Source organism: Girardinichthys multiradiatus, chromosome 4 (genome assembly GCF_021462225.1).
Source record: "Girardinichthys multiradiatus isolate DD_20200921_A chromosome 4, DD_fGirMul_XY1, whole genome shotgun sequence".
Classification (NCBI taxonomy): Eukaryota; Metazoa; Chordata; class Actinopteri; order Cyprinodontiformes; family Goodeidae; genus Girardinichthys; species Girardinichthys multiradiatus.
In genome coordinates, this window is record NC_061797.1 from 42,669,813 (window position 1) to 42,682,055 (window position 12,243).

At 47.2% G+C, this 12,243-nt stretch overlaps 1 protein-coding gene across 6 annotated transcripts in view; it reads left to right on the forward strand.

Annotated features, from left to right (window-relative positions):
* The window catches only part of LOC124867034 (C-myc promoter-binding protein-like), a 93,004-nt gene that overhangs the window by 78,455 nt on the left and 2,306 nt on the right, over positions 1 to 12,243 (forward strand). For 4 of the 6 annotated variants that reach the window (XM_047363219.1, XM_047363223.1, XM_047363221.1 and 1 more), the window contains 10 exons: positions 955 to 1,183; positions 1,301 to 1,404; positions 1,554 to 1,729; positions 7,892 to 8,053; positions 8,320 to 8,500; positions 9,703 to 9,957; positions 10,044 to 10,161; positions 10,435 to 10,461; positions 11,196 to 11,358; positions 11,444 to 11,508. In XM_047363219.1, coding sequence (XP_047219175.1) covers positions 955 to 1,183; positions 1,301 to 1,404; positions 1,554 to 1,729; positions 7,892 to 8,053; positions 8,320 to 8,500; positions 9,703 to 9,957; positions 10,044 to 10,161; positions 10,435 to 10,461; positions 11,196 to 11,358; positions 11,444 to 11,508 — 1,480 coding nt within the window. The remainder of the gene's footprint in view (positions 1 to 954; positions 1,184 to 1,300; positions 1,405 to 1,553; positions 1,730 to 7,891; positions 8,054 to 8,319; positions 8,501 to 9,702; positions 9,958 to 10,043; positions 10,162 to 10,434; positions 10,462 to 11,195; positions 11,359 to 11,443; positions 11,509 to 12,243) is intronic. The other 2 variants (XM_047363225.1, XM_047363222.1) reach the window with 1 other exon arrangement.

A 12,243-nucleotide genomic window follows, 5' to 3' on the forward strand; every position in this document is an offset into this window, starting at 1 on the left:
ATTTTGGCATTTCCTTCTCCCCAGTCTTCCTCCAGACTCTGGCACCTTGATTTCCGAATGACATGCAGAATTTGCTTTCATCCGAAAAAAGTACTTTGGACCACTGAGCAACAGTCCAGTGCTGCTTCTCTGTAGCCCAGGTCAGGCGCTTCTGCCGCTGTTTCTGGTTCAAAAGTGGCTTGACCTGGGGAATGCGGCACCTGTAGCCCATTTCCTGCACACGCCTGTGCACGGTGGCTCTAGATGTTTCTACTCCAGACTCAGTCCACTGCTTCCGCAGGTCCCCCAAGGTCTGGAATCGGCCCTTGTCCACAATCTTCCTCAGGGTCCGGTCACCTCTTCTCGTTGTGCAGCGTTTTCTGCCACACTTTTTCCTTCCCACAGACTTCCCACTGAGGTGCCTTGATACAGCACTCTGGGAACAGCCTATTCGTTCAGAAATTTCTTTCTGTGTCTTACCCTCTTGCTTGAGGGTGTCAATAGTGGCCTTCTGGACAGCAGTCAGGTCGGCAGTCTTACTCATGATTGGGGTTTTGAGTGATGAACCAGGCTGGGAGTTTTAAAGGCCTCAGGAATCTTTTGCAGGTGTTTAGAGTTAACTCGTTGATTCAGATGATTAGGTTCATAGCTCGTTTAGAGACCCTTTTAATGATATGCTAATTTTGTGAGATAGGAATTTTGGGTTTTCATGAGCTGTATGCCAAAATCATCCGTATTAAGACAATAAAAGACCTGAAATATTTCAGTTAGGGTGCAATGAATCTAAAATATATGAATATTAAATTTTCATCATTACATTATGGAAAATAATGAACTTTATCACAATATGCTAATATTGTGGGAAGGACCTGTATGTTTGATCTCCAGCCTGGCTACCTATGCGTCTCACTGTGCACGCTTCTCTGAAATTATTGTGGCATCACTAATGTGTTCCTCTCTCCTCTGTCCATCCAGGACATTTACGGTGACCGTCTGAGTGTGTCCTCCCTCAGTGTTGGAGATCCAGACTGCTCATCCGTGCAGGACGAAGCAGAGTGTGAGGAGGCGGAGAGCCTTGTAGTCTCCCCACAGAAGAATGGACCTTCTGGTTTCCGCAGGAGCCACAGGAGAAGCCCTGTCCACAGCAGAGTGGACAGTCCCACAGTAAGCCGCAGCCTCGGGAGACCAACATCTCTTCCTCCTGGTGAGAACTTCTTTTACTTTGATCTGCATGGTAACACAGAATAATCCACATGGTTAGATTCTTTATATCAGCTGAAATGAAAACAGAAGTTCCAGAACAGTTTTCATGGGTCTCTAGGATGTCCTCTCTCTCTGCCTGGATTCTCTCTGCCGGACAAGTCCGACCTTGGATCTTCACGCTACACCAGCAACACCAGCATCTTCAACAACTACGCCATGGAGGTGAAACCACAACATGACGAACCTAAAATGTTTAATGCTTTTTTTACTTCTAAATTTAATCTCAGTTCCTGCAGATTGGGGAGCTCCACTTTTCCAGATAATAAGCTTAATTGTTGAGTCTTTCATCCGTGTGCATTTTCTCTCTGCAGCTGCTAATTTCTAGCTGCTCTCGCTGTAAAACATGCGATTGTTTGGTGTATGACGAGGAGATCATGGCCGGCTGGACAGCCGACGACTCAAACCTCAACACCACCTGCCCCTTCTGTGGAAACCCCTTCCTGCCTTTCCTCAACGTGGAGATCCGGGACATGAGAGGACCCGGAAGGTACACGGTGATCTCTAACAGGGCCCCTCTCCCTTTTTTCATGTCAAGATTACGTAGTTTTCCAGACTCAAATTTCCATAGTTCCCACTCCATTTTAGTATGAACGGAAAAGTTAACTTTGAATTTATGATCAGTGATGGGAGGGAGGGAAAAAGGAGGAATGGAGGGATGCATAGGTGGAAGGAAGCTGTGACCAAATAAAGGCAGAAAGTAGGGAAGAAGGGAAAGAAAAACAAAGAGGAGAAATGAAGCAAGAACAGTAGTAAAAGGAGGAAATGAAGAAGCATACAGTGCAGACCAAAAGTTAGGACACACCTTCTCATTCTGAAGGCAAAAGGGCCAACAAGTGCTAAGCATCTCTGGGAACTCCTTCAAGACTGTTGGAAAACCATTTCAGGTGACTACCTCTTGAAGCTCATCAACAGAATGCCAAGAGTGTGCGGAGCAGTAATCAAAGCAAAAGGTGGCTACTTTGAAGAACCTAGAATATAAGACATATTTTCAGTTGGTCTGTACTGTAGATGAAGGAAGAAAAGAAATGGATGGTTTGAAGGATTGAAGATGGATGATTTGAGAAGAGCCTTGAAAAGTTTTTATTTAGTGGGAAATAAAGTCTAGAAATACAAATATTTTCCACAGTTTTTTTTTCCCATACTGATCTAGACATGGAAGTTTCCTTTTCCAGACTTTAAATGAGCGCCTCATTACTAATCTGAATTCATACTGAGGAAATTTAGGACTTACGATTTTCTGTAAATTATTGAACTGAATGTTTTTAGCTTTCACTATTAATTGAAAAATTCCAAAATATTTTTTTATTAAACCCAAAGGGAAATTAAATGTTGTTGTAGCTCATTATGTAGGTTTCTTCAAAGAGCTGTTGTAGATGCTGATGAGCAGGAAGGATCTCCTGTAGTGCTCTGTCTTACAGCACATCTGAAGAAGCCTCTGACTGAAGTCACTGTTCTCTTTCAGAGCATTCGTTTCGTGTCTCACATTGGGAACGCACTCAGCGTAACCTCATCAGAAGCTCCTATTGCATTATGCCAGCCAGGATTGGCTGGAAATAAGCCTGTCAGTGTCAGAGAGGGCAGGGTCCCTCCCCACTGAAGGTTTATTCAAAAACCTCTTCTTGCAACGAGCAGAAGTTCCAACTAGCTCTCAATTAGATACAGCCTCTCTTCGGAGCCTAGCTAAAGTGTCCACAGATGCTTTGCTCTGGGTTTGTCCAGCATCGCGGAGAGTAGCTATTCCCTCGGTAGAAATACCACGGGAAGAGTAAAAATACTCACCAAAAAAAATAAAAAAATGGGTCAACTTACCTGTTACGGTTGGCCGTTACAGAGTAGCATTATTCCCGCTGTAAGCTACCCATAGGGAAGCCGCAACGCTCCCCCCAACCTAGCCACACCTGGTTAGCTTAGCTGTCACCAGCTAGTTTTCTTCTTTTCTTTTCGTAGCCTCACAGCCAAATATCCTTTTAAGATGGAGATTGCCAAGTCTTCCACAAAAGCTGAGGAGAGCATACAGGTATGAACCTGCCCGTGTGGGATACCCACCTGGCTTGTGTGGTGTGTCTCGGTCTGAAACATGCCCAAGCAGCCTTTGAGCCCGGGGAGGAGTGCTCTCACTGTAGCCGGTTCTCCTTCAAGGTGCTCCGTCGCCGTCTGGCCCGTCAGTTGACATTGTCCAGCAACGACCCAGTGTTGGCTTCGACAGCATCCGCACAGGAACCAGCCAATCAAATGGTTTCTCTGACCACTGATGCAGTAGCCGGACCAGGTTGGGGAGAAATCTTCGACGGCGTGGACCCTCTGCCACCTGAAATGTCCGAGCACGGCCCCGCATCCGGCCCGCTGGACCTCCTCATGGCGGGAGATGAACTCTCTGACCTGGATTCGGAGATACCCTTCTCGGATAACGATGAGGATTATGACCCATCTCCCCCTCCCTCAAGACGGGTTGCAAAACCCACTTCCTCAGGCACGGGCCGACCCGGTCATGGTATGGATGAACTGGATTTTGACCTGCATGACGTGTGCAAACGCACTGCTGCAAACTTAAACATCCAGTGGCCCGAGGTTCAAGCGGAGGTTGTCCGCTCCCGCTTCGACGGAAAAAAGCTGTCAAAACCACGGAAAACAGGCAGACAACTCTTGCCGTTTTTCCCGGAGCAACTGGAAGAACTGGCCGTCTCCTGGCGCAACAAGCCCTTTAAGGAGAAGCACCTGGTGGTTGGCAGTTCGGTGCTGGATTGTGACGGATGGAAAAGTGCGGCCTCAGCCAGATGCCTCCAGTCGAGCCGGAGGTGGCAGCGCACCTACACCCGAAGACCTCCATGTCAGCGGGAGGACCCGCCCTCCTTTCAAGAGCGGACCGTTTTCCGTCCAGCCTGACGGATAAGTCCTGCAGGGCTGCGGCGCTCTCAGTCCGTGCTCTGAACGCCTCGTCTCTGCTGATGGCTTATCAGGCGGAACTCGAGGAGCAAATGACCGCCTCACCTGACGCTGCGTTATGGGAGGAAGTGTGCATCATAACAGATCACTCCCTTCACCTCCACAAAGTGGCAATCCAGGCTCTGGGCAGAACCATGGGGCTCATGGTTCTGCAGGAGAGAGCCAGGTGGCTGAACCTCACCATGCTTTCCATTAAAGAGAAGGAGGACCTCCTGGACACCCCCATCACACCTCAGGGCCTGTTCGGAGCAGCGGTCACCTCGATGCAAAAAAGGTGGGAGGAGAAGAAGAGGGATGATGAAGCCTTGAAGCTGCGTCTCCCCAGACGTACATTTGCCACTGGGACCACGGACCCACCACCCCAGCGCCAGACTTTTACCCAGGCGGCAGCTTGCTTTCCCCCCACCTTCAGGATCCCGAGACAACCGAAAGAGCAATCAGCTGGTCAGGCACCACAGAAACCCTCTGCCTCCAAGGGACAGTGGTCGCCCCGACCAGCCACCTCCACGCAGGTGGTAAGGAGGAAGAAGCGGTTGGCCTGACCTCCTCTCTGGATGGAGGGAGCGAGCAGGGATCGCTTCCCTCCATGGCTCTGTTCCCGAGCCCGTTCAAGGAGTTCAGTGCATGATCGAGAGGACGTTTGAGCCTGCTCAGCACGCCCCAAAGAAACAGAGACTGTGTTCATTACGGGGAATTACACAGCGACCCCCGTTCATGTCCCACAAGCACGTTTTTCTGTTCAACAGAAATAAATGTTCAGACTGTTGCATCCAGGCCACGAGCCGAGGGCGCAGTTAAAAACATTGAAACATATAAACACAATAACTCTTCGGGATTTGGTGCCTCCTTTTTCAGAAGGAGTGAGACCTATCCCGAGTGTGAGCAGCTCTGTTGCGCAGTCAATACTGCGTGCATGCGCACTACAAGACGGAGCTTTTTGCGACCTAGCGCCAGAAGGCGGCGCTCTCAGCCCGTTTTCCACAGACTGGCCTGTCAGCCGCCTGACAGTGAAAATCAATCTTTGGAAAAATGCACAGACTCAGAGTGGGTTTTAAGAACAATAAGGAGGGGATACAGGCTGCAGTTCGCCGTATCCCCCCCATGCTTCAGGGGAGTGACTCAGTCACAAGCAGAAGGGGAAGCCGCTCTTTTCCTACAGGAGGAAATGTCCTCGTTGCTGGAGAAGAGAGCGATTAGACTGATTCCTCACGAACACTACGGTGTTGGTTTTTATTCACGCCATTTCCTCGTGCCGAAGAAAGGCGGGTGAGGGATGCGTGCAATTTCAAACCTCCGGGCGGTGAACAAGCATCTGAGAAAATACAAATTCAGGATGCTGACCCACACCTCCCTGCTGCTCTTCCTACGTCCCGGCGATTGGTTTACTTCAATCGACCTCAAGGATGCTTTTTTCCACATCCCCATATACCCACCACACAGAAAATATCTCAGAGTTGCATTTCAGGGAAACTGTTACGAATACCTCGTGGCCTCTCATCGGTGGCTGAACCCACACTTCCGTCAGAGAGTGAGGGTTACCACAGCCTGCACAAGAGCACTACGTCCTTGGCAGGATGCCAATATGCTGACCGAGGGTGTTCCGATGGGAGTCGTGCAAGACAGAAAGGTGGTCACGACCGATGCCTCCCTGTGGGGCTGGGGAGGTATATGCGAACGACAAATGGTGAATGGGTCTTGGGGCCCAAACATGCTGTCAGCTAACAAATTACCTGGAGCTGATGGCTGTTCACTTAACATTAAAACATTTTCTCCCTATCCTGAGGGGGACAGCATGTGCTTAGATCAACAGGCAGGGAGATCTGAGGTCAATGAGGCTCCACTGGCTGACTCACAGACTGATAATTTGGAGCAGCAGACATTTTCTGTCTCTGAGGGGCACTCACATCCCAGGAGTCCTGAACTGTGGAGCAGACCTTCTCTCCTCTGTATGCAGAGTGGAAGCTCCATCCAGAGGTGGCCAAGCTGGTCAACCATCAGTGGACCTGTTTGCTTCACAGAAGAACAATCAGTGCCCCCTGTTCTTCTCCCTGCACAATCGGAACGCGCCTCCGGGGGTGGCCGCATAGCCCCCTTTCAGTGTTCTATGGCGGTGATTTTAGCCTTCTTACAGAACCTGATTGAACAGGGAAAAGCTTTTTCCACTATTAAGGTTTACTTGGCTGCAATTTCAGCCTGTCATGTAGGTTTTGAAGGAAAAACTGCAGGACAGCACCCCGTAGTGGGCCGGTTCATACGAGGGGCTTGCAGGAAGCTCCCCGTTTCAAGACCCACTGCTCCATCATGGGATCTGCCACTGGTGCTGGATGCTCTCACTAGCCCACCCTACTGGATCAGGTGGAATTAAAGATAGTAGCTCTTAAAACAGCACTCCTGTTGGCACTGGTCTCTGCTAAGCGTGTGGGAGAAATCCACGCTTTATCAGTGCATCCTTCTTGCACAAAATTTTCTCCGGACAAAACTAGGGTGGTTTTGTTCCCCAACCCTGCATTTGAGCCTAAAGTGTTTGGGTCATACTCTCCAATTGAGCTGGTGGCTTTTAATCCCCCTCCTTTCTCCTCACAGGAACAGGAGAAGCTGCACAATCTCTGTCCGATACATGCTTTACACATCTACCTAGGGAGAACAAAACGGGTCAGGAAAAGTGACCAGCTGTTTGTCTCCTGGGCTAAGAATCATTATGGGAAACCGGTGTCAAAACAGCGGCTCGCCCATTGGATCACTGCTGCAATCTCCTTGGCCTATAGTTCAAAAGGGCTTCAGCCTCCAGAGGGCTCTGACTCTACTAGGGGCTTAAGGTCTTCATGGGCTCTGCTCAGAGGAGTATCTCTGCGAGAGATTTGTGCTGCTGCAAGCTGGGCGTCTCCTCACACATTTGCTCGGTTTTACAAACTTGACGTCGCAGCATCATCGCTGGCTCATTCAGTACTCAGTGTGGCACCAAGCACTATAGAGAACTGTGATTGATTGTTTTACAATGTGCTGACATGCAGTGTGTAATCTGCTGAGCAATATGGGAGTCAGTATATTTTCATTCCCAATGTGAGACACGAAACGAATGCTATGAAAGAGAACTTTAGGTTACTTTCGTAACCCTGGTTCTCTGAGTAGCATGAGTGAGTGTCTCACCAAGTCACCCTCCTTGCTTTGACGTTGCAAGGAAGAGGTGAATGTTTTTGAATAAACCATCAGTGCAGCGACAGCTCTATAAATAGGGGGAGGGAACCTGCCCTCTGACACTTTCCAGCCAATCCTGGCTGGCGTAATGCAGTAGGAGCTTCTGATGAGGTCACGCCGAGGGCGTTCCCAATGTGAGACACTCATTCATGCTACTCAGAGAACCGGGGTTACGAAAGTAACCTAAAGTTTTTGTAGTACAGTCTCCTGAAGAGGTTGCTCAGGGTTCTCCATAATGTTTTTCATTTTATGAAGAATCCTTCTTTGCACAATGATCTCCAGAGGTTCTAGAGGAGTCCCAGAACAGAGCCAGCCTTCTAGATGAGTAATCAGAATGAAAAGTAACAGAGCTACTCCAACCTACTGCCACCTTGAGCGGCGCAATTCCAGAATGAATAAAAGCCAACACAAAATTTAGTTATTCCCATCTTAGTCCATCCTGAAACAATTTTGACATGAAGAATCTGACCATTCCTGGATGTAAGTGTCTTATGTTTTCTTCTCCTTTAAGGCTTTTCCTGAAGGGCAGCCCATCTGTGGATGACGCCATGACATCATCGTACTCCGCCTCCACGGGTTTGGACACAGGGACGTCCACGTTGTCTACGCCGTGTCCCACTACAGCTGTGTTCCCTCCCTCACCAACTGCAGCTGCGCAGGAATCTTCTGGAGGGTAGATCCTCGACTCATCCTCATATTTATGCTTAAAATATTTCTGAACTGCAGGTGAAAGCCGAAGGAAAAAAAACCTGTTAGGGCATGTATGTATAACAACAATATATAATAATAATAAATACTTTAGTAGTATTAAAAGCAACATGCAAACCTAAACCAAATAACACTTAAAAACAGCAACAAATTTGACTGCATTTTGTTTTTGCAAAAAGTTCAGAATCAACTTGGGTCGCCATCCTGAACACGCCCTGCCTGTCTCCACAGGGCTTGGCCCAACAGGGCTCAAGGCATCAACATCCCCACAGAGCGGCGCCAGGGGTCGCGGTCCTCCGGAGGACCCATGACCCGTAGCGTCAGCGCCTTCGGCCCCATGGAGGAAGAGTCCCAGTTCAGCCACCACCTGCCGACATCAGGCAGTCTGCCGAGCCACCTGAACGAAGCCACGGTTTGTCTCAACAGACAGAAAACATCACCCTTTAAACTGGTTCAGTGATGGTGGCGGACTTAAGTGTTTTTATCACGCAGCGTTTAGAAATGATATGATGTTCAGATTTTCATTGAGTGAGTCCAAAATGGACTGGATCCAAAATGAGAGCATCAGAGGGACAGCTCAGGTTGGAGACAGGGAGGCAAGGCTGAGATGGTTTAGAAATGTGCAGAAGAGGGACAGTGGATATACTGGACGTAGGATGGTGGATATGGAGCTTCTAGGGAGCGAGGAAAGAGGTTCATCGATGTAGTGCAAGAATATTTGCAGAGGGTTGAATGTTTGGGATGGAGAGAGACACAGGCAGGTGATCTGTGGCGCCCCCTGGAGCCATACGAAAGAAGTACGATTAGAGAAACATTTGCTTGTCCAGACTGTTCTTTATACCAACTTCAAAAAAGTTTATATTGTAACACTCATTTAATCAAATAAGCATATAATTGTTTTTACTAGTAATTATCATAGAGTGAAAGAAATCTTGAGATAAACCCATCAGATCAGGTAAAGCTTTAACACAGTGAGAGCTATAATATAAAAACACCATTTAAATAATGACTTTCTATCCTTCCTGCTGTAAATGGTCATTAATTATTAATATCAGTAGCAGCAGCAGCGTGTGAGAGAACAGTCGCTATAAACCAGGAACAGTTTTACTGATATTTAAAGCAAAATGATTACAGAGTTAGCATGTCAAACTAGCTTTAGCATCTTCACTCAGTAACAACGTCCACACGGATATGGTTTGTTGCTGATCTGGAAAAAGATCTGGGTTTTCGAGTCTCTGGCCAGACGATCAAGCTGAGAATTGTTCCATTCTGGCCACAGACTGATTTCTCTGTACATCTCTACAAAAAAAAAAATCATCTTATGGAACGAGAATCTGGAATTTCGAAATCTAGACGTTTGGACTCAACTACACTAAAGTTTTACCTGCTGGGTCAGACATTTTTGTGTTTATAGTGGAAGAACCAAACTTGAGATGAATGATTCACATAGAGAAGAAAATGACTGTAAATGTCAGATCTTATTTAGTTGGAGGCGCGACACACACGCATGTCTCTGCCTTATTCTGATGCTCTGACTTACATCACCCTGAGGGACTCTATAAGTGATCATCCCACAACTTCATTCCTGAAGCCTGTCACTTGTGTCCCAACAAGGACCCACTGAGCATGGACTGGCAGCTCCACAATCCTGAGCCGGTGACGGTTCCCTACCTGAGCCCACTAGTGCTGTGGAAGGAGCTGGAGAGTCTGCTGGAGAACGAGGGTGACCCGGTGATCGCCGAAGCAGACATGGTGGACCATCATCCCATCATCTACTGGAACCTGGTGTGGTACTTCAGACGGCTGGACCTGCCCAGCAACCTGCCGGGCCTCATCCTCACCTCTGAGCACTGCAACAGAGACTTGCAGGTCAGGAACATTTATCATCTCAGCCTGGTTTGAAGGATGCAGATGCTGTCGGTGTAACTTCGTGTTTTTGTCTCGTCTCTTATCAGGTACCTCGTCATTGGATGTCCGAGGACAGTAAACACGTGCTGATCCAGATCCTGTGGGACAACCTGAAGCTGCATCAGGACCCCGTCCAGCCTCTCTACATCCTCTGGAACACATACAGTGAGTCACGCTGCTAATCCCAAACACAGGAGGTACACAGGGTGAAACATAGAAAGATTTCTGAAATGATTTTTTATAAAATCAGGAAAGAAAATGTATCTGACAGTTTAAACAGGAAATGATGTATGGATGAAGCAGGAGTGGACAGATTTGGACGCCTCTGGCTTTAATTTACATCTAAACAGAGGGAGCGGTGCGGAGGCTGCCAGTTTTCCGAGGAGTCTGTTAATCCTTGTGCTAACGGGCTCTGTCTGCTCTCTTGTCTTCCTCCAGGGCTTAATTGTACTCTGTTGTTAGAGAGTGAGTGCTCCTCTCTGCTGCAGACTCCCTCAGATGAGTCCTGCTTGCCTTCTGGTCTGTTCTATGTGCTTTGCTCCATGCTCTGCTGTGTTTTCTGTGGAAACTCAGCCTCTACCTGTCATAGTTTCAGTGCTGGGTGGTGATTTTGTCTCCGTACGGTCCTGCTCTGTGCTTATATTTGGGTTTGCATCTCCTGTGACTATCCGCTTCGTTCGTCTGATTGTTTTTCTGCAGCAGCATAAAGATGGATGTCACTGTAGGTCTTTAATGGTTTTTCTTTGGACTTTGGCCATTCATTTTTCAGCACATTCAGTCCTTAAATCTAGTTACACGTTTGATCTGATTTTAAATGCTGTAATTTGGATTTTGCAGATATAGTGCCTTGCAAAAATATTCATACCCATTAAACTTTTCAACATTTTGTCACATTACAGGCAAAAACTTCAGTACTTTTAGTGGATTTTTCATGTGATAGACTGACACACTAGCACATTGAAGCTTGGGGTGAAAACACGACAAAATGTAAAAAAAAAAGACAAGGTGTGAATACTGTTGCAATGCACTGTAAAAGCTGTTTAATCACCAATTATTATACTTTTAAAGTAAAAGCTGTGGAGTAACTTCACCTTAGACTGGAAAGTTGATTGAACTGTGGAACAAAATCCAACCTCCTCTCTGTGCATCTGAAGCCCAGACAGAAGAAGCTCACTGCTCATCTGTGTGTGTGCTGGTAGATGCAGGGTACCCTCTGTCCCGGCTAGTCCCGGAGGAGGAGAAGCCCTTCACCGACGAGCTGCTGCAGGGCGTGGTTAGGAGCATCCAGAGGAATGACGTCAGCCGCCCGATGGCTCAGCTGCTGCAGCTCCTGGACAAGATGCTTGGAGTCAAACGGCAAAGGTCAGTTGGAATCTCAATATATAAACACAGAAAAATCCCAGCTAGCATGAATGTAACATGTAGTTTTTGGTGTTCTTTGTGTCAGGAGTTTGTACAGGGACATCCTCTTCCTCTCCCTGGTGGCTCTGGGAAAAGATAACATTGATATTGGTGAGTTGGAATTTCCTCATTTTACTTTTTTTACACATTAAATCTTTACATGATATTTACAATTTTTCCTGCAGAAAGTCGACTGTCAGCTGTTTTATTTCAGAGTTTCTAAATAAAATATATTTTTTACAGTTTCACACTTGGATTCAGCTTCTGTGGAGACTGGGTAGACTTGCTAAAGAGCTGAAAAATGGCTCAAAAGTTGGCTTTCACCAACCCGCTGCAATAAATACCCAACCTGTTGGTGCTTCTCTGTAATAATATCTGTATAATAATTACTACTGGGTTTATTTTAACACTTGTCTGCAGATATTACCAGCTATTGCTATCAGTGCTGATCCAAGCATTTATTAAAATAATGTTCTACCAGAACCATTATCTAAAGGTTGTGTCCATCCATCTACTCATCCATCACTTCAGTCCATCCAGAAAAGAATAGAAATATTCTTCTTGGTCCCACAGTGGGGTAATCCAGGTGTACCAGCAGCAAAGTGAAAGGCAAATGGAAGCATGCAGATATGAACAGAGGTAAAAATAATAAAACAAAAAATAGGAATAAGGGAGACTGGAGAGCAGGAGTGTCAAACTCCAATCCTCAAGCGCCGGTGTCCTGCAACTTCTAGATGTGTCCCTGGTCCAACACACCTCAAACAAATGGCTGCATTTCCTCCTCAGTAGGCAGTCAGGTTCTCCAGAGTTCTGCTAATGATCCAAGTATTTGAGTCAGCTGTGTTG